Source organism: Canis lupus, chromosome 35 (assembly GCF_003254725.2).
Source record: "Canis lupus dingo isolate Sandy chromosome 35, ASM325472v2, whole genome shotgun sequence".
NCBI lineage: Eukaryota > Metazoa > Chordata > Mammalia > Carnivora > Canidae > Canis > Canis lupus.
In genome coordinates this window covers 14,704,015-14,725,142 of record NC_064277.1, presented here as the reverse complement: position 1 = coordinate 14,725,142, position 21,128 = coordinate 14,704,015, and the positions used below count along the sequence as shown (strand labels likewise).

General features: G+C 43.7%; 1 protein-coding gene across 4 annotated transcripts in view; it reads right to left on the bottom strand.

The window, feature by feature from the left end:
• JARID2 (jumonji and AT-rich interaction domain containing 2) overlaps positions 1-21,128 on the bottom strand; it is a 260,698-nt gene that overhangs the window by 111,157 nt on the left and 128,413 nt on the right. The window contains exon 1 of one of the 4 annotated variants that reach the window (XM_049106035.1): positions 17,705-17,912. The exons of 2 other annotated variants lie outside the window; for them this stretch is intronic. Coding sequence is in view for 1 of the 2 variants with exons in the window: in XM_025444034.3 (XP_025299819.3) it covers positions 2,556-2,622 (67 nt within the window). In the remaining variant the exon portion in view is untranslated. Of the gene's footprint in view, positions 1-2,555; positions 2,682-17,704; positions 17,913-21,128 lie in introns of those variants that run through there. One more of the 4 variants, XM_025444034.3, reaches the window with a different exon arrangement.

The following is a 21,128-nucleotide window of genomic DNA, read 5'->3' as shown; positions in this document are numbered from 1 at the left end:
TGGAGACAGACCAGACAGGACCCTTGAGCCCAGAAAGGATTTCCTCACCTTGAGGCAGAAAGGAATGAGCCAGCAGACAGGACACGATTAAACACAAGAAGGGTGACCACACTGCTGCTAGTGCTGAAACGGGCCTGGTTCTGGAGGTCTAAATCCCAAAGGAGAAAGCACTACCCAAAGACAAAAGACCTCTCCTTCCCACATCCTGACCAGGAGTCACAAGAAGAAAGAAAGCAATCCTCATGAAGAGACTCCAACAACCACCACCAAAGAGTCACAGTTGTGGCTTCATTTGATACAAAAACCACTCAGTGGGAAGGACCCAGGATCTCTAGTTTCTGGACCAGCCCTGGCAGCTACTGGAACCTGATGATCATAATGGTGGGCAAAACCTACAGTGTATTTTGCAGTGACTCTTTTACTCCTTTAGGGTAATGGGCTCTTCCCTTAGATTCTCCCTCCTTTCACTAGTTCTTTGGCCGCACTGTGAATTTTACAACATCACAACACGTAGAGTACCTCGAATAATAATGATAATAGTAATAGTAATTGCTACAATAGAAACATCCACATTGCTCCACAATGAGAAGCTCCCTCCACTTTTGCATGCCATCATTAATTACTCCTCCATCCCAAGCCTTATTAACTCCTCCAGGCCCAAACTCCATTCCAATACCTTATTGATTTTATGCTGGCAAACCAGTCAAAAGCATGCCCACCATGCAACCTAGTTATAAGTGCTCAGCTAAAGCACGAATCCTTGGGAGTCCCCCAAGGACACGCAACTCAAGCTTGTATCAGGTAAGTAAAAAGGTTCCACTGTACAAATGGCCCAGTACTGAACACTCCAGAGGTCAAAAACCACATTTCACCTTCAGAAGAAAAGGGATGAAAGGCGAAGCTGGATTTCGGCCGGTGTGGAGACGGAGCTGCAGAACAATGCCATCACACATGGTAGAGGTAAACACAGGGCATTTTCAGACATTCCCTTAGATAGATTAATGAAACCAACACATCCCAAGTTTTACATCCAAATAACTGGATGCACCAAAAATCATATTTTTCCCCCTAATCATGGAATTTGCACTTCTCAAAGAGAGATTTCCATATAATAAGCAGCAAGTTCTCAGAGAGCTAGGGAAAGTCTACCTTTCAGTGATCACCACATGCATGTATATTTATCTTTAAAGCTCCATATCATCACTACAATTACCCCACAGACGAGTTACCCAAAGACACAGGCACTCAAATATTAGCAAGTCTCTACAAAGTTAAGCAAAGCTGGCTTCAACTCAAATCAACAAACTCCATAAAGTTATGAGTCTGGGTACTAGTCTGTGCTGATAAACAGGCACAACGCCAAATACTGTGTCCTGACTAACATCACAATTTGTGGGTAAGAGCCACACCCTTAACCCTAAAGCCTTTCTGGCAGCTTTTATTCCCTAATACAATAAAAATGGACCCCACATAAGTTCTGGATTCTGTTGTGCTTGTAACATGACTGGCAGGCACAGAAGTCTCCGAGGGCCCTCATTATTACCTCACCTGCACAAATCACACTGCACACCCACTTTTCAGATGAATAGATTAAGAAAGAATTAAGTGGACTCTTAGAAGGTATAAAGAAAAAAAGAACAGAAAGAAAGAAACAGAAAGCTACTGACAGACAACAAGCAAGTGCAGAGAGGCCTACTACCTCTCAGAGCAACATTCTTTCTCGTACTGAAATCTAATGGAAGCAACACAAAAAGCAGAACTCTAGGAACGCGGCCACAGATTCTGCAAAGATCTAAAATTGATAGCTCCTAAAATTCATTTGTGTTTACATCTGGTAATGCAAACACAGATTAATGCATGAAGGGTGGGAGAAAAATCTAGAGCACTCGGAGTTTCAAGCTCTCAGGGCTGACCTACAATCACCTAGTATCCACGTCTGTGCCTCAGTTTCCTCCATCTATCGAGGAAGGAAGACAAGAGATAGGAAGTATTAAAGGAAAGGAAGCCATGCATGCTGCTGATAAAGGAAACCAGAGCTGTGTTGAGGATGAACTAATTAACTTTAATCAAACATCTATTTTTAAATGCTGGGAAATGATCACATAAACTGGCAATAAAATAAAGGGACCAGCCATAGCTGGATGGCGTTCAGTCCCCAGAGAAATCTCTAAATTCATACAAGCCTGGCTAAAACTGCAGATTTGGCCAAAATGGTCAACAGAGCTGAATGCTTTAAGAACGACATTAATTCTCTCTTGTAAATTTCCACAGTGCCTTTGCAGGAGCCACCACTGCCCCCAGGGAGGGTACCAAAGCTGAAAGAATATTAATATTAAGCAATTGCAACACTTTTTTTTTTTTTTTTACATACAGAGAGAGAGAGAGAGAGAGAGAGATCTATCTATCTAGCACCTTGCCATCCATAATGGATTTAATCAGGACCCCAGCAGGAGGAAAAAAACCACAAAAGGCCTATTTCTCCCCAACAAAAGCCACAGCAGCCTGAAACAAACCTAGAGCTATTTGGTTTTTTTATTTTATTTATAGGAACAGACCTTCTATCCCAGGTTCCTCAAGATAAGCCACCAAAAACTGCACCTGACAGACCCGTGGAGCAGCCATCCTCAGAGCCGGATCATTGCAGAGAGAGAGACAGAGAGGAAGAAGGGACACAGGGAGGGAGGGAGGGAGGGAGGAGGGAGGGCGAGTGCGGCGAGGCAGGCTCCAGAGCACTTGTCAACAATCCTCCCCTGTACGTAATAAGCAGGCGGCGGGGCTGCAGATTCCGGCGGTGCAGATTCCGCGCAGCAATAGGACGGCCGCAGCCCCGGGCCCAGGGGGAGGGGAGGCGCCAAGGAGGGGAGGTTATTTATGTGTAGGGGAGGGAAGCCAACCCCAAAGGGGAGGGGTTGGGGGGCGCTCTTCCCCCCTCCTGATCCTGGGGTGGTGGGGGCCGCAAAAGAGCGACTGGCTTTTCTCTATCCAGGCAATGCAATTCCAATTCCCCCCAATCTGCAATGCAGATGAATCCTTGTTTGAGAATTTCTGAGGGGGGGGGGGGGGTTGTGGAGGGGAAAGACAGGACACCTCTGATGGGGGCAGTCAGTTTGATGGTCCACACGTCTGCCAGACTGCCCCCCCTCCATGCACACATTTCACCCCTACACAAGGCAAGGAATGGGGGTCGGTGGCACATTTTCAATGGCATCCCTTTTTAATATCATAATCTGTGTCATTCAGCACTTGCCTTTTATTTATTTTTATTTGTTTTTTTGGCTGGGAGACCTGGGCAGTGATCCAGACAGACTGCAGAAATTTCTCTCCACAGGCTCCTCCTCCAGCCCTCCCCTTCCTTTCCTCCCACTCCTCCCCTTCATCCCCTCCCTTCTTTCCCCTCCTCTCCCTCCAATCCTGGCTACCAGGGTGCTTTATTACTCCTGTGATGACCGCCAGGGCCACCACCGCCCTCCCCGCCCCCAGCACACGGACGGCCCTCCCCCACACACGTAAATTCATCTCATCTAATAACACAGAAGCTGTTTCTCCTCATTGTTTCTGGAGGATCTGTCACAGAACAGGCTCTGTGGCCTGGCAGCTGCTTGGGGGTGGGGGGTGGGGGGGGGGAGGCAAGAATCCAACAAGGCTGGCCAGCTCCCTTCATTTGTCATAAAGCTATTTGATTTTAAAAGTCAATTCTTTCAAAGCTTTTGAACTTCAGCTGGCAATTATAATGTCCAAAACACATGCTCTGAACACCATCCCACACTCTACTCTTTATGCTTTTCCAATGAGGGGGGAGTGGTGGCATGCCATCAAAGAACCCACATGCTAAATTTAAAGTTTTACCTCAGATGCATCCAAGGAAGCTGGGAAAAGAATGCCCCTTACTATTACTTTTGGTTACTTGTTGTTTAACCACTGAATGAGCCACTCCTAAATTTTAACTTACTTAGACCTCATAAAAACCCTCAAAGCTGAGGCCAGCTTTGCTAACGGCATCTAACAGCTACCCAATGCTGGTAATTCTGCTTTCCACGATGACAGTCTTCTGTCACCTGAATCACCAGAGCATATCTACCTGCCTCACTTTTAAATGGGGGGAGGGGGGAATAAATAAATATATATATATAAAATCAATCACAAGGTTGGTGATGGTCTTTTGTGACTTCTCCTTGCTCTCCACCATTTGAAAATCAATTACAGGCAGGGCCTTAGAGACAATCTAGTAAAATATCCCCCACTTTACAAATGTGCAAACTGAGGCTTATGCAGGTATGCCTTTTAACCAAGATCAGAGCTCCTTATAAGGTCTCAACAGAAGGTCATCCAAGAATCCTGGGGTTATTTGGGGATGGGGTAAGCTAACCCACCAGAACCACCTCATGATACAATTCCCAGCCGAAGTCTCGGGGATAGAAAATCCCTGTCCAATTCTATCATGCTCTGTATGTGAGCCCACAGAGCAGACCCTCATTCAGCTGTCTCCAGTGTGGTATATTCCTATAATGTTGAACAACAGTTTGGCATGTACCCCACCACAGCATAAGTCATGCACAGTCAATTAAAGGACATTTAAGGGATGAGTATTTGGCTTTTTTCCTCTTCTTTCTACTGGGACTTGTCTTTTGGCGCCTTCAGTAATCAAAAGCACCCAATGTAGAACTGGAAATATCGTATGGTAATTCTGAGAAAAGGTAAGGACGAAAGCAGGAACCACAAGACCTAAAATAACTGGCCAGAAACACAGCTCGATGGACCACATTTGGATACTGGCCATCCCTGACATCCCCGGCTCTGATGCCTCCAACATGAGAGCATACACAGCGATCATCAGCCCATCCCAGGTAGGCAGTGTCTGCTTTATTCTTCATCTCTACTCTCCCTGACTTCCCTGTTTCTTCCTCTTCCCATTGCCTGAAAAATGAGGTACTTAAATTTAAAAAGAGAAGACCTCAAAGGAACCTGGGTGGCTCAGTAGTTGACCGTCTGCCTTTGGCTCAGGGCATGATCCCAGGGGTCCAGGGATGGAGTCCCAAGTCAGGATCCCCAAAGGGAGCCTGCTTCTTCCTCTGCCTATGTCTCTGCCTTTCTCTGTCTCTCATGAATAAATAAATAAAATCTTAAGAAAAGAGAGAGAGAGAGAATCTAAAGGAGTGCTGGCCCGGACTGCTTTTTCTTCCAAGACCACCTTCAGGATCTGATCACGCATTCCATATTCCCTAAAATACATGCTCCATTAGACTTGTGTGTCCACTGTGACCTGTGCTCTGCTGCTGGGTCATGAAAAGAGCTGAAAAACTTGCCTGTTGGCTTCAGCAGGTGCAGGTTTTGGACTGTTTGGACAAAATGCTGATTTACCAAAGAGGAAACCCATCAAAAGTACCAGATAGATGGATTAACAGCAGCTTTGGAAGGACATGCAATAAAGCTGAAAACTGTGTCCTGTTTCTGAATAAAATGACAAGGTTCAATCCTGAAATTCTGATCAAGAGGGTAGTGAGCGGCAGGGGGAGAAAGGTGTCCCTTCATTACAAGGTGGTGTGACGGACAGTACTATCAACTCAGTTTCAACCTTCAAGGATCAGAGCAAGTTCCAAGTTTTAAATGAAGACACCCTCCGCCAAATGTCATCCACGTCAGTCTTCCTGTTTTAGTTTAATATAAAGAATACCTATAAACCAAACAGCCAAAACCAGTTACTAAAACACTGTCTATATGCTTCTACCTACCCTACTTCATTATTTTTTAATTTAAGCATATCTATCTGTGCTTTATTATGGACTTATTGCTGTGGTGGGGCAGCGGCAGGAGGAGGTGAGAGGCTCAGTGAGTTAAGCATCCCAAACCTTGGTTGTGCCTTGGGTCATGAATTCAGGGTCCTGGAATCTGACCCTGCGTGGGACTCAGTGCTCAATGGGGAGACTGCTTCAGATTCTCTGCCTCTCCCCCTCTGACCTGCTCCCCACTTGCACTAGCACTCTCATTAATTAATTAATTAATTAATTAATTAATTAATTAATTTTTAAAGGGTATAGCTCAGTGTTAAGTCTCAGGGGATTTGTTTCCCCCCAACTCAACATTGGGTTACTAAGATCATGAATCATCGTTTTTGCTTATTCTTTGCTTATTTTCACTGTTGTTCATCACACTCCACTGTATGAATATTCCACATTCTAATGATCTCATCCAAGGGCATCTAAGCATTGCCAGCTTGTTGCTATCACGAACCATGGTGCAAACTTCCTTCTGCTTGCCCCCTGGAAAGCATGCACTGGAGTTTCTCTGGGATACATACCTAGAAGTGGAACTGTTAGAAATCCTTGAATATGCAAACACAAATTTACAAGTTAACGGCAAAATGGTTTCCAAAGCAGCCATCAATTTTGGCGTTTGCACCAGCAATGCATCATTGTAATCTCCAAATGCTTAAATATAAAGATCTAGGACTCTAGAGAAAAAGGTACACCAATTGCTATTTCAGGAAGGGTCTCCTATCCTAAGAAACACTGTGTAGCCAGCCAGCTATCATAGCCACCATCCACCTAATTATCACCTAAACACCAGGACATCTGAGGACATATTTTGCTCCTGAGAGCTTCAGAACTAAGGACCTACCTGCGTGTACAACCATTTCATGACCTCCAAGTTGGGCAAAGTCCAGCAGCCCACCAGCTGCACTCAACATTTTAAGAAAATCAAGGAATAGAGCAAACCCCAATCTAGGATTTGGATAAAATGTGAGAAGCAATTCACTTGCAAATTTCATCAAATTTGGGTATCTAATAGTGTTGTGCAGATTAATTAAAGAAGCTGCTTCATAAGCATTAAGACTTGTTTTATTCATGTATCCAATCAAGGAAGTCAACTCACCTTGAGAGCCGGGACCTAACTCATAAAAGGAAAGACAAGCCTTAACAAAGTAGGGACAGATTACCAAATACTCCTTCACTCCCATGATCTGCTTCCAAAAGCTCCCCAATTTCCTGCCACCTATGTAAATTATTGCATACAAAAAGTGGCACCTTATCAATCCAAATAAAAAAAAAAACATTTCTTACAAAGGAGGAGTAGGGTGGAGTGGGTTGCCATGTGTGAGACAAGGTGTACAAGGTTATAGAATCTGAGAATTTCATACAGGAAATAGTGAGTTTTCATGATCACACTGAATTCACCATGTACTCCTAAAGTACGTATGTTATTTGGGCTGAATAATATTGATCATATCACCTATGTTATGATAAAAGCCAATGCAAAAAAGTGATCCACAGTGCGAATATTTGATTTTCAAAAATATCATTTAAGTGCAGGCCTTCTGCAGCAGCCAACATAGTAGTAAACATTACTTGTCAGCATTCTATTTAAATAAAAGTTAATACACTAGCAAAACACCAAGCAGAAGTAGGTACACACAGAGCCTGACTTGGACTCTTTCCAAGAGGGCTTGGTAATTCCTGAAGCACCAACGGTGTTCAACTGTATAATACATGTGGCTGGCCCTATAGCCAATGTGACTTCAAAGCCACGCTGTACAATTATAAAATAATACCAATAATTACAAGAACACAGTACAGAGATTGAGGCAGGGTGACTGTATATCAACTAGTGAAATTCAGTTGCTATGGATTTAGTCACTAATACCAATGAAATGGGACTACAATTAAACCAGAAGTTCAAATTAATAACCTACTAGAAAGGACAATATTCCAACAGGTTTTTTTGGTCAACGTCTAGCACTAAGAACCTTGATGACTCATAACACACACAGCACACTTTGGACAAGGCTGCCTGGTTCTAATCCTACTCTTCATTAAGTGTCTGAACTTCAGGGGAGAATTGAGGAAAGTCCTGTGTCCTCCCTCTGTTAATTACACGTAAGGACAATAGTTGGTTAAATTAAGGCATTAAATTAATTATATATGTAAAAAGGTTGGTGGTATATAGTAAACAATTCATAAGAGCTACCTCTATGCCTTAATAAACTCTGTGCTAATGAATTACAGAAATTTTTGTCAAATATATACTTTTAATTATTTGGTTGTAAAAAGACACAAGATAAAATATGCTTCGGCTTTATTCAATATATTTTTTAAATGACTTGGGTAGGGGTGCCTGGGTGGCTCAGCCAGTTAAGCATCTGCTTCCAGCTCAGGTAATGATCCTGGGGTCCTGGGATCGAGTCCCACATCAGGCTCCCTGCTCAGCAGGAGTCTGCTTCTCCCTCTTCCTCTGACCCTGCTCCTGTCTGTGTGCTCTCTCTCACTCAGTCTCTCAAATAAATAAATAAAATCTTTTTTTTTTAATGATTTGGGTAATGCATTTATAAAAAGGTAAACACAGAAATGATGCCAAGTTGGATAAGATTAACAGTGTTGACACTATTTTGAAAACACGACCTTCAGAAGCATCCAGAATTCAACCAGAATTACAACATGGTCATTTGACCTACTTAAGAACACTGAATAATGGAAAACTAGGTTTAAGAAGAACTAAAGAGCTGACTCAGGTCACAACTGAAGCATTGTCAATCTCCTCAAATCTGATTCTGACAAAACCCATACTCTCTTAAGCTGCTATGTGGGAACAAACTGAAAAAATATTTCTAGAGAGTAACTTGGTGATAAATGCCAACTCTTAAAAGTTTGTAATTCAGCGAGCTCCCTTCTAGAAAGTGATACTAGGGTATTAATCAGAGAAAACATTTATGTGCAAAGATTTCAACATACTTTAACAATTTTGTTGCTCCTTTTACTGGTTCAAATTCTATTTACACCCAATTAAAAAAAAATAAGTGGCACCCAGCTGGCTCAGTAGGTGAAGCATGTAACTCTTGATCTCAGGGTTGTGAGTTCGAGACCCATGTTGGATGTAGAGACTACTTAAAAATAAAATCTAAATAAATAAATAAATAAATAGGAAGTTTTTACATCCGCTTCCTAAGACCTACAGTAGACTAACAGTGCTTTGGTTTTCCAACCTGATGGCACCCCATGATGGTGCATAAAGGCCCAGAGGTAACTTGCTCCTGTGTGTATGGCAACTGATATATTGTCTTAACTTGATCTATCAAGCCTGACTTTGTACATGCTGTTACGTCTTTTGGAATAGTCTCTCCTCTTTGTCTTCCTAGAAAGCCCCTGCTCCTCCTCCTGGCAGACTTCAGGGGACACCCACCTTCTGCTCTGCAGGGGCTACTTTTAGGGTAATACCCAGTTATGAGCAAACATCTACCCAACTGCCATTTTCTCGGACCAAGAGGATTTAGTCTTGGGGTGCCTGGCTGGCTCAGTTCAAGGAGTATATGACTCTTGATCTCAGGACTGTGGGTATGGAGAAAACATAAATCTGTGGGTTTTTTGCTGTTTAAAAAAGGGGGGGCGCACCTGGTGGCTTAGTAGTTGAGCATCTGCCTTCAGCTCAGGTCATGATCCCAGTGTTCTGGGATCAAGTCCCACATCAGGCTCCCCTCTGTGTATGTCTCTGCCTCCTCTGTCTCTAATGAATAAATAAATAACATCTTTAAAAAAAAGAGGATTTAGTCTTGCTTATCTTAAGAACCCTCAAAGTACCCTCTAGCATGGGCCTAGAGAAAATAGCTGAGACCCAATAAATATTGTTCAAAGAAGGCATTTCAGGCCTCCATTGCCTGACACTCTCTCACTTTGGAGGCCCCGTTTCAGACCTCCAAGCATTGAATCGCACCCCTTTCTTCCCAAAGAAGAGTTATCAAGAATTATCTCTGTATTTACAAGTATTTGGCTAAGAACATATCATGTAATTTATAATACACTGCTTTTTCAGCATGCACGGGTTTTTAAAAAAATCCTAATTTTGAAGACTTTAAAGAGAGAATATGTTTGAGTGTGCAGGGAGGGACAGAGGAGAGAAAGAATCTCTGGCAGACTCCCCATGGAACATGGAGCCCAACACGGGGCTCAATCTCATGATTCTGAGATCACGACTTGAGCAGAAATCAACAGTCAGATGTTTAACCAACTATGCCACTCCAACGCCCCATGAATTTTTCTCTTGGGAAAAAGATCTAACCTTCAAATCTTCAGGCGAAAGAATTTTATGAACACTATTTAACACTCAATAACCTTTACACTGTTTTCTCTTGAGTTTAATCCCTTTATTAATTTCAATATTAAAGTCCTTTGCTTTAGAGTCAGTGACTTCTTCCAGTCTATAAAACTCTTGAGTCTTCCTCAAAGATTTGCCTTTTATACCCTGCTAACTTAGATGAATTCATTTCTTTACTACCATGTTCATATAACAGCCAAAATTTTACTGTAATCCTTCTACCTTCTTCACAAAGCGGAACTACATGGGACACCTGGGTGGCTCAGTGGCTGAGCCTTTGGCTCAGGGAGTGATCTGGGGGTGCTAGGATCGAGACCCACATCAGGTTCCTGAATAGAGCCTGCTTGTCCCTCTGCCTATGTCTCTGCCTCTCTCTCTCTCTGTCTCTCTCTGTCTCTCATGAATAAATACATAAAATCCGTAAAAAAAAAAAAAAAAAAAGGAACTACATTGATCACATTAACAATTCTGTCTGTATTCTCCATGGCATTTTCCTTCAAGGTTTCATGTGCCATACTGACAACTAATGCTGCATATGGAACATAATTTAAACTTTACACGTTTTAAAGAGGAAAAACAAAAATCACATTCTCCAAACCTTGGTAACATGAGGAAAAGACTCACAATGCTTTATATTGCAGAGATTCTACTGCATGAAACATTCAATGGAGTTTTAAAATATGTAAGTGTAAAGAAATTAGACCAGAGGAGATAAAACAAGCTGGAGAGAAGAAAGGAAAAGGAAAAGGAAAAGGAAAAAAGGGAAAAGGAAAAGAAAGAAAAAAATGTAAAGAATGTAGACCAGAGGAGATTAAACAAGCTGGAAAAGAAAAAAAAAGAGAAAAGAAGAAAAAGAAAAAGAAAGAGAAAGAAAAAAAGAAAAAGAAAAAGAAAAAGAGAAAGAGAAAGAGAAAGAGAAAGAAAAAGAAAGAAAAAGAAAGAAAAAGAAAGAAAAAGAAAAGAAAGAAAAAAAGAAAAAAAAGAAAAAGAAAAAGAAGAAAAAGAAGAAAAGAAAAAAAGAAAAGAAAAAAAGAAAAAGAAGAAAAAGAAAAAGAAAAAGAAAAGAAAAAAAAAGAAAAAGAAAGAAAAAGAAAAGAAAAGAAAAAAAGAAAAAGAAAAAGAAAAAGAAAAAAGAAAAAGAAAGAAGAAAGAAGAAAAAAAGAAAAGAAAAAGAAAAGAAAAAGAAAGAAAAGAAAAAGAAAAGAAAAAGAAAAAGAAAAAGAAAAAGAAAAAGAAAAAGAAAAAGAAAAAGAAGGGAAGGGAAAAGAGACAGTATTCTCTCCAGTGGTAATCTTCCTAGTTTTCTGAAATTTCCACATTTTCTACAATTAATGTTAATACAGTGAAACAGGAATCTTAACAATTACTTAAACGATACCACAGGAAGGTGGGTGTGTTGCTGGAAAGAAGTAGTACTGATCACAAAAAATAGTACTCTATGAAAAAAGTCATATAAGGGCACCTGGGTGGATCATTCAGTGAGGCGTCGGACTATTATATCATCTCAAGTCTTGATCTCAGGGGCAGGAATTCAAGCCCCGCGATGGACTCCACATGGGGTGTGGAGCCTACTTAAAAAATTTTTATATGAAACGTGGACTCACATGGAGCTAACAAAAAACAAGGATCAAGTAAAGAACAGCAGACAATGACAACGTTGACACCAGTATTACATTGCTGTATTGAAGCCAGGGATAACGTGAATACCGTGACATTGATACCACAGGCCACAAGTGTTTTCAAATTGCCCAACACAGGAAGGCCTGGGTGGTTCAGTGGCTGGCTGCCTTCAGCTCAGGTTATGATCCCAGGATCCTCTGCTCCCCCCCCGCATATGAATAATTTTTTTTTTAATTGCCCAACACACTCAATAAAGGCATGTAAACAAAACAGGCATGTGTTTTCACTCAGTTGCCACTGCCTCTATACATGACATACCATTAAAGAAGCTAAAAGAATGCTTGTAAATTGAACTACACTGGCTACCTAGAACCACCTCCCGCCCAAAACAATAACAAAAGATAGAGCTTGAGAACAAAAGGCTAAGAACGTGACCGCTATGCTCCTCCTGTCTCTGTAGCTACACTTGTTCATGTGGTAGGTAGCCTGTAGCCTCGTATGTTTTGTTTGGTTTGGTTTTTAAACTAAATCTAATCAGACCAGCTAGGTATCAAGGACTCATGGACTCCTAAACGGTTAGTGGCTACCGTAATGACAATGCAGATACAGAGCATTCCCATCATTGTGCAAAGTTCTACATCTACAGGTTCTCAAGACACCATGACCATGTCTGCGGGCAGCAGCAGTCTATGTCTCTCTGTTGTCCTCCGCTCAAGCTCAGACCCAGTAACCAAGGCAAGTCAGACAGACGGGGACATCTTCCCAGGCAGCAGGGTGAAAAGGAGAGGGGAGCAAATGGAACAGCAAGCTGACAAACCCCCTCCAGTTCAGCAGCAGATGGCTCCTGGTGTAATCAGTCTAGCTTTCAGACGTGGGGAAAAGGCAGAATCACAGGTTAGAACCATTTATAAAAAAGCCACGAGCTTATTCAGTAAACCAAAAACTATAGAGAAAACTCTTTGCAAAGCAATTACTCCAAAAGGTGGTTTTTATCATCAAGGATTTTAGGCAATCTTGATATAGCTCAACGGTAAAAGGCCAGCAATCACCAATTAATCCTCACATACAAGCCACATCGAATTTTTCAGAGTTAGACACGCATGTTGCCACTCCCCAGGTTAGAGGCACACAAAGAAAGGTGTAAACCCACACACAGATGATTCTGGGCTCACTGCTAGCTCCTACAAACACACACACCCTGAGGAGACATCCAGAAAGAAACTATCACCCTGAATTCATTACCATATGCAGGTGAGCTTCGAGGAGTCACAGAGGAGGCCTGTCCTTTTTGTTTATCTTTTCACACTCCCCCTTTTCACACACACCCCCCAAGTTATACAAAAGGATCCAAATGTTTCCTACCCCAACCGCACAGGATAGGATCTGCCAATTAGGAAGAAAACCTGAAACAGGCCATAAACATGAGCTGATCATTCGTCACTGAAACAGAACCAAATGGGACAAAGGGAGGTCTCAAGTGTTCCATTTGACCTAAGTAACCTGCTCCCATTGGGACCCAGTTACTTGTACAGCTAGAGCTACAATGACGTCAATGCTCACAACAATATATCAATTTTTTGTGATGCATCCAATATTGCTTTAAGTGGCTAAAATCCAGGAATTGTGGTTTAATGATTTGACAGGTTCTGATGTGAGTGGTTACATAACATAGCTTCCATCGCTTCTCAGAACCTGCTGTAAATATAGAAGCCCTAGAATCTTCTTCCCTTGACCCTAACCTGATGTTGCATTGCCATGCTAATGTGTTCCCATAGTCACTTTCTCCCTTTGCCTGCCTCCCAGCCTCTCGCCCTCCAATCCAGCTGGCCCAGATCCATCTTCTTCCACAGACCACGAGCCAGCTCAGAAACCTCAGAGACAACACAAATCATGAGCTCTGCGTACCAGCCGGGGCACCCCACATACGCAAACCTAACTCCTGCTATTGCTATAGGTAGGAGAGGCCTTCCCAACACCACTGAGAAATGACCTAGTGAGGACAACCACACAGGGTTCATACTTCCTCCTCGCTCAGTCAGAGTTTCTGTGCTCCATGTCTTAATTACAGGATGATGGCATCCAGGCCCAGGGAATGGGGCACACGGATTTTTTAATACAGTCCCTGATGTATGCACTTTTAGCACATGGCTACCGCTCTTAGGGGAAGTAGTTAGGTAACGTGTATCTAGAACCTCAATCACAATTACCCTTTGAATGCTTGCTCCCTGCCAGATATTAAGGACTTTAAATAAATCATCTCATTAATCCTAAGAATACAGCCTCTGAGAAAGAAATTATTACTCCATTTACAGAGCTGGGAAACAAGGAACAGGAGCCAAACGGAATGTCCAAGTCACGTGTGCAAGCACTCTTCTCCCTTGGTGGGACCACAATGCCATCCTTTCGGGGATGACAGCACGATCCTCCCTGCCAATTTCCCGGAGCGGAGCTGGAGGGCAGTGGCCTCCTGGGGCTGGAGCTGGCGGGAGGCTGAATACATGGCAGTTCTCCCCAGCAAGCCTAGATCATCTGTGCTCACAGCTCCAGGGCCCTGAGCTCAGGCCACTGCAAGTGAGCCTGCTCCGAAGTCCACGGTCCACAGAAAGGTGCAGTTCGGGTTCATAGAAGAGCCTGTCCTTGAAAATGTACAAGATAGTAATGCTCTGAGCTCTCTGGGGCTACCCCAGCGGTCAAGTCCTCAGGCACAGCAGGCTTGAGCTTGCAGATTTTTCACAAAGGGGCTAAGAATCTGGAGCAGAAGGTCTGTGGAGTCGGCCAGCGCCAAGGGCCAGGATCCTCCCATCCACTACCAAGAGCAGCCACTTGATGGCAATCTTAACCTATTCCCTTGGAAGTTGTCCATAAAGAGCGACCCCAGGAGGGTAGGAGCAGCAAGAATGGGCTGCAGAATGTGCAAAGTGCTAGCAAAGGCGCCTTTGCATGGCCTGAGGAGGCTGAGGCCAGGGAGCAGAAGGAAGGATGAAAAGAAGATGCCAGCATTATGCTCATGTCCACATACCTCTCTGGGGGCTTTGGGTGGAAGTGATGGTACAGGTTTGGCAGTCAGACAACTCAGGAAGGTGGAAATTTCTCAGACTCCACGACACAATCACAGTGGGCTCTCCATCAACATATTGAAGTGTGAGGCACAGAGACAGTAACTAACATGATAATAAATCAATGTCAAGCTCCTGCTTCTGATCTCAGCATCTTGTCCCCTGAAACCATAGGGAAAAAAAGCCAAAAAATGGGGCACGGGAGGGGGAGGGGGAACCAAGTTTCCTTCATGGCTGGTGCTACACCTGTTGAATAAAGCAGCCCAGCACCTGTCTTATTTAAATTGTAAACAAGGGAGAGGGGCATAAAAGCCATGTGCAGATGCACATCTTCTAGAGAGAAGGCTGTCCAGGAAAAAAAGAAAAAAAGGAATACACCATAAATTACATTCACTGCATACTTCTATTTCAGTGGCAGGAAGATTAACATCACAAGCCCGGGGGGTGGGGGGGTTGGGGGGAGGGCAGTATTATCAGAAAAAACCTTCCGTGGTCTTAGCAAGGATAATGACACGTTCCCTCACACGGCTGAATCCGACCCTTTGTGACAGCTTCGTAACTCTTGGCTTCTCGATTTATAAGAAGAGTTCAGGCAGAGAGTGGAGAGTTTGCCAATATTTTCCTCTGAGGGATTCAGAAAGTGCCAGCTGAGAGCCTTCCAGCTCACCCTTTAAAACTCTGTAACACTTTCCAACTGAGTAAACTGGAAAGGCCCTTTTCAAATAACACTGGTCTGAAGTTGGGTAAAAACTGCTGAGTGAGGACAGGGTAAAGCCTCTCTGATACAGGCTAAGCAATCTGCAATGCAGATCCCACCAGAAATTACAGGCCTCCTGCACCCCAAGACAATAAATGTGCACTATTTCCACTGGTGTGTCACCTGCCCTAGCTGTGTGTCTCTGGAGGATTCGCTGACCTTCTATAGCAACACTCTAAATGGGGAGTGATGCTATAACCCACTAACCCCATAAACGTGGGTTCAAACTCCTTCATGAATACGCCCAAGCCCATCAGAAGGAAGGTAGCTGAATTAAGACAGATAAAAGTTTCTGGGGCAGCCCCAGTGGTGCAGCGGTTTAGTGCCGCCTGCAGCCCAGGGCGTGATCCTGGAGACCCTGGATCGAGTCAAACAACAGGCTCTCTGTATGATGCCTGTTTCTCCCTCTGCCAGTGTCTCTGCCTCTCTCTCTCTCTCTCTCTCTCTCTCTCTCTCTCTCTATGAATAAATAAATAAAATCTTAAAAAAAAAAAAAGTTTCTGAAGTGAGACTCTGAGCTGCACTGGAAGACAAAAGAAACTGTTCAAAGCCACTGGAACACTGGAAGGGAACTGCTACTTGGGGCATCACCAGAAGTTGGCAGGGGAAGTCTCAAACACAGATGTCTTTCCTTGTCACCAAGACCAGGAGCCACACATGACCAGGATGCCCACCTACCTGCCAAATGGAAACATGGACCCGCTTTAGGAATACACCCAGAAGATCCTGGTGGGGCAAGACACACGGGAAGAGGCCCTGTGTGCAGCAAGAGCTGAAATCATCACTGCCACAGTATGAACGAACCAACACCACTAGCGAAAGGTCAGGGAAAAGGAGAGAGGAGGAATGGGGTGTCCCAGACATGGAGCATGAGCAGCTCTGAAGCTCCAGAAAGAACCCATAAAGCTCTCCTAGCACAACACGGAGACGGCCTAGTGGACAGGCTGGGCTGACACTGGCGACACTCTGGTCCTTAATAGGCAGACCTAAGGTTATAAAATAGGCTCTTATTTCCCTCACTGACCCCAAACCTCCTCATATGAGACACCTGCACTGCTTTATGACCTTTCATAAAGTAAATCATGAGGAAGCTAGTTTGGGACTCTGCAGAAATCCCCTAAAGACTAAAGAGAAAGCTAGAAGGACAGAGGACATTTGGCAGCAGGTGAGCTTAAGTAATAAATTGTAAATTAAGGGATTTATGAGCCACAGGGTAATTTCCCAAAAGCACACCCAGTTATCACCCTTCTGGCTTTAAAGATATGCCATACAAGACACTAAACATTTAATGTGGCTCACATAATAACATGTTATTTCCAAAAGCTAGGTAAAAGGTCCTCTAAATGTGGGAGAAATGGGATCTAAGAAATTCACAAGCAAAGCAAAACTGCACTAGGCCATCGCAGTAGATCTGGTAATAATTAAAGCCCCGTAAAAACACACATCACAGAATTCAAATCATGACATGGTGGGGATTGAGAAAGCATCAGGATCTCCAGGTAGGAGGGGATGGGGGTGGGGGGGATGTTACCATTGAGGAGAGTGAACACAGATAAACTCCAAGCCTGAACAAGTCACTTCTGCCTGAGGGCAGCCCTATCTGGGGACTCCAAGGCTCTTCCCTACCTGTACACATTGAGACGTAGAACTGGTTGGAAAGCATTGCCCTAAATTACACTTAAAGCATATAAAAATAAATCAAATTTGTGTAGAAAATACAAATAAAATGAATTTGTGTATAACACATAGGATTATTCAACCTTGAATAATGTCATGAGTTTTATGACATGGACAAGAGAAACATCTTTCCAGGGCCATCTTGATTACCACTCCCTCCCCTGACCTCTGGAGCCTCTGAAAAACCCAATCTGCTCCTTCCTTAGGGCTCTTGGCCTACAGCAGCATTCCAGCCCAAGTCTTGTTTCAATCCCCACTGAAGTAAGGGATTTAGATAAACCCGGGAGGCCTCAAAAAGGGGGGTGGGGGTGGGGGGCATGGCACTCAATAAAAACCCAAGCTTAATTCCACCCAGTTGGGATGAACAATAACTTCTCCAAGGTCAAACAAGTTCTTGAGGGCTACGGACATACCAGGAAATTGTTCTAGTACCATAGCAGCACAAAAGGAAACATGGTAAAGATTAACATGGAAATTAACTTAATCGAAAATTAAAGTGAAATAAAATTGTTACCATCTCAGAGCCCTCCTGGAGTGCTAGTATTGGTAGTAGTACTGTTTGGCCCACCCCAAATTCCTAATGTTGAAGCTCCAATACCCTATGTGACTATCTGGACAGAGCTTGCAAGGAGGTGATAAAAGTAAATGAGGTCATAATGGGATGAAGGACAATAATCTGCAAGGGCCAGTGTCCTCATGAAGAAGAGGAAGAGACGCCTGTGCACACCCCCTCCCCTCCTCTCCCCCTCCCAGTGAGGATATGGCCACAGAGCAATCCCTCACCAGGAACAGGGCTGGATCTGGGACTTCTAGCCTACAGAACAATGAGAAATTTATTTCTATTGTTTAAACCACCCCAACCAGTCTACGGTATTTTCTTACGGCAGCACGAGCTGACTAATACACAGACTTTCACCAAAGCAGTAAGAGAATGAACAGAAATTAGCAATCTCACAATGCCACCCTATGTGTTTGCATCCTCAAGGCCATGGGGCAGCTCTCAGGCTCTGGATCAGAATCACTGCAATAAAAAACACATGCATTGGCAGAGAAGGGATATGCCCTAGGAATGCCTCTTTAGCACGCCTCTGGGGAAAAGCCATGTCTGGAACCCCAGTTCTGAGAATTCTTGAATTCTCACACCAAGGCTGCGATTTCTTAACACACAACAGCACCACCAGAGAAATGGGACACCAAACAGAGGAGGAGAGGCAGAGCTGTTCAAAAGCCATTTGGTCTGTACTCCACACAGCTCAGAACCAAAACCATAGCACCAGCTCAAGACAGAGAATCTGTCTTCACAAAGGCCACCATGAGATGGCAAAGGTCATTCATGGCCATGTCCAGTGGTAGGGATCTTATTCATGCCTTCCTAAAGCCAGGACCTCTAAGAGCTGCATACTGGGCATAAGAGATATACTGGCTTCCAGGCCCCTTCAAGTCTTGACACTCTTGCGCATCTGGTACATTCTGGGAAAATACCACAAACCCATGTGTCACTGTAAAAGCTCCTTTAAAAAAAAAAAAAAAAAAAAATCAAGACAACCATGGTAACAAACCCCAAAATGAACATACTTTCATTTGGAAAGAGGGAGGAGTAGAGCAACATTTCTGGGCTGATGGAAGAGTATGATATCTACAGTGGAGTGCTGGTCAGATGGGCTATATGAGCATTTACAAATCCATGGAATTGTACAAGTGAGATGTGTGGTTTCACAGAGCCTAAAGTTCACCTCAATTTAAAAAATAAAATAAATTAAAAAAAAAAAAAGTAAGATCTGAGCAAGGAGTCCTAGGGTCAGATCCTGATTTGATTGCTTAGTTATGCAGCCTCATACAAGCTGCGTTAACATCTGAGACCCACTGCACAAACCCACAAAATTTGGATAGATTACAAATAAATGTTATGATATTAGAAGTAGTCACTTCTTAAAAGCCCAATTTTAAGTTATCTGACAATGTATCCTGTACCTGAACAGACAATCCACAAACATGGTAGAGAAAAAGGTGCAAGGGTGATCCAATTCCAAGAATCTTTATGATGGTATGACCAACGAATGTTATAACTATGAATAAACATGTGCCTTTAGAGGCAGGGGAAACAGCATAGGCTGTGATCCGGGGGTAGGGTGTCAGGCTGTGCGTATTTCCGAAACAAAACCAGGAGTCATATGTGGGACACTCGATCCCCTGAACAGAGGGGATGTGTCCACAGCACAGCAGAAGGTGCTAGAAGGGGGAGTGAGGAGCAGTCTATGGGCAGAGAGTGATCTGCACCCTGCTTCACACACCACACGCTCTGCAGAGTGCCCAGGAGTCCACTGAGCAGCCTGCTTGAGATCTCTCGCACTCTCCCCATGCTCATGATCTCAAAACATAATTAAAACACACACACACACACATACACACACACACACATGAATTCGGGTGCATTTGGAACAGCAAGGCTGACAGACTAGTAGGGGAGGTGGTGGTGAGGAGACCTGATGGACACTGTGGCCCACACCAATTGGTCAGGGTAAGGATGCTCAGCTACCAAGCTAAGAGGCAGGGAGACACAGCAGGACCAAGCATGTGCTGAGGCCTGTTCTGACTGCTGCCTAGAGAGGGAAAAAGGCAGAAGTTGAGATTAAAGAGCATTAGGGTGTTCCAGCCAAAGCCAGAGATTTCAGACTAGTGGCATTAGTGCAAATTCAGATTCAAAAGATGTGAATTCATGGGCAGCCCCGGTAGTGCAGTGGTTTAGTGCCGCCTGCAGCCCAGGGCATGATCCTGGAGACCCGGGATCGAGTCCCACGTCGGGCTCCCTGCATGGAGCCTGCTTCTCCCTCTGCCTGTGTCTCTGCCCCTTTATCTAGCTGTGTCTCTATGAATAAATAAATAAAATCTTTAAAAAAAAAAAAAAAAAGATGTGAATTCAGAATAAACAGCTTTTGCTAAAGGATGGAATGCAAAGTAAGGAAAAATCAGAGAAGTACAGATAACTCCAAGGTTTAGGGTGAAGCAACTAGAAGAATGGAACTGGCATTTATGGACAACGGGAAGACAGGCAGAGCAGAGGAGAGACAGTAGAAACAGTTGGCTTTGGGACACCTCATGTTCATGAGGCCTTCCACGAAATCAGTGAAGGCAAGTGGTAAGTGGAATTCAGGACAGGTTCAGTCACTGTCAAATGCTGCCAAAGGGGCAAATAAGGTGACACTGACTGGAAACTTGATTTGGCATTCAAGGTCATTATCAAGCCTTAATCATGGCCTGATTCTAGGGGTTCAAAGAAAAATGAAAGGGGAAAGGATATTAACACAAATAGAAGTAGTAGAGGGGACAGACTGTGTAGACATGTTCTCTCACAGAACTCTGCAGTGAGGAGAGAAATGAACAGCAGGAGGGAGATACAAGATCAGTAGAGGGATTATTTTATTATGAGAGCGACTACAACATGTTTTGTTTACTGATAGCAATCATGGAGGAGAGAAGTAAATAATGAGGAGGGATAAGTTCCAGGGTGACGTCCCTGTAGTTGACAGGAGAAAGGAGATCATAGATTTTCATCCTCTTGTCCTCAGGACCCCTCAAAGCCGGGCTTCTCTAGGGACTGTGACAGGGAGGAGAGAAAGCACGTGCACACATGCGCTCTCACACACGTGTGTTCTCTCACACATATTAAACACACACTCTCTCACACACATACACACTCTCACACCCACACACCACTACCTGTTGTAGGCTCCTTCTCTTAAAGCAGACCAAGATTTGACGGGATGAGGAGGACAGAAGCTGGGCACAGCTGACAGAGGAAGCAGCCTGAGAGAACTGGAGGGGGAGGGAGAGGACCTCAAGCACAAAGTGACAGGGAAGAAGAGCCATGAGAGTTGTTTTCTGATTCACAAAACCGTGTTCTAAAGATGCAATCAAGTATCAACCAAATGGAAGGGTTA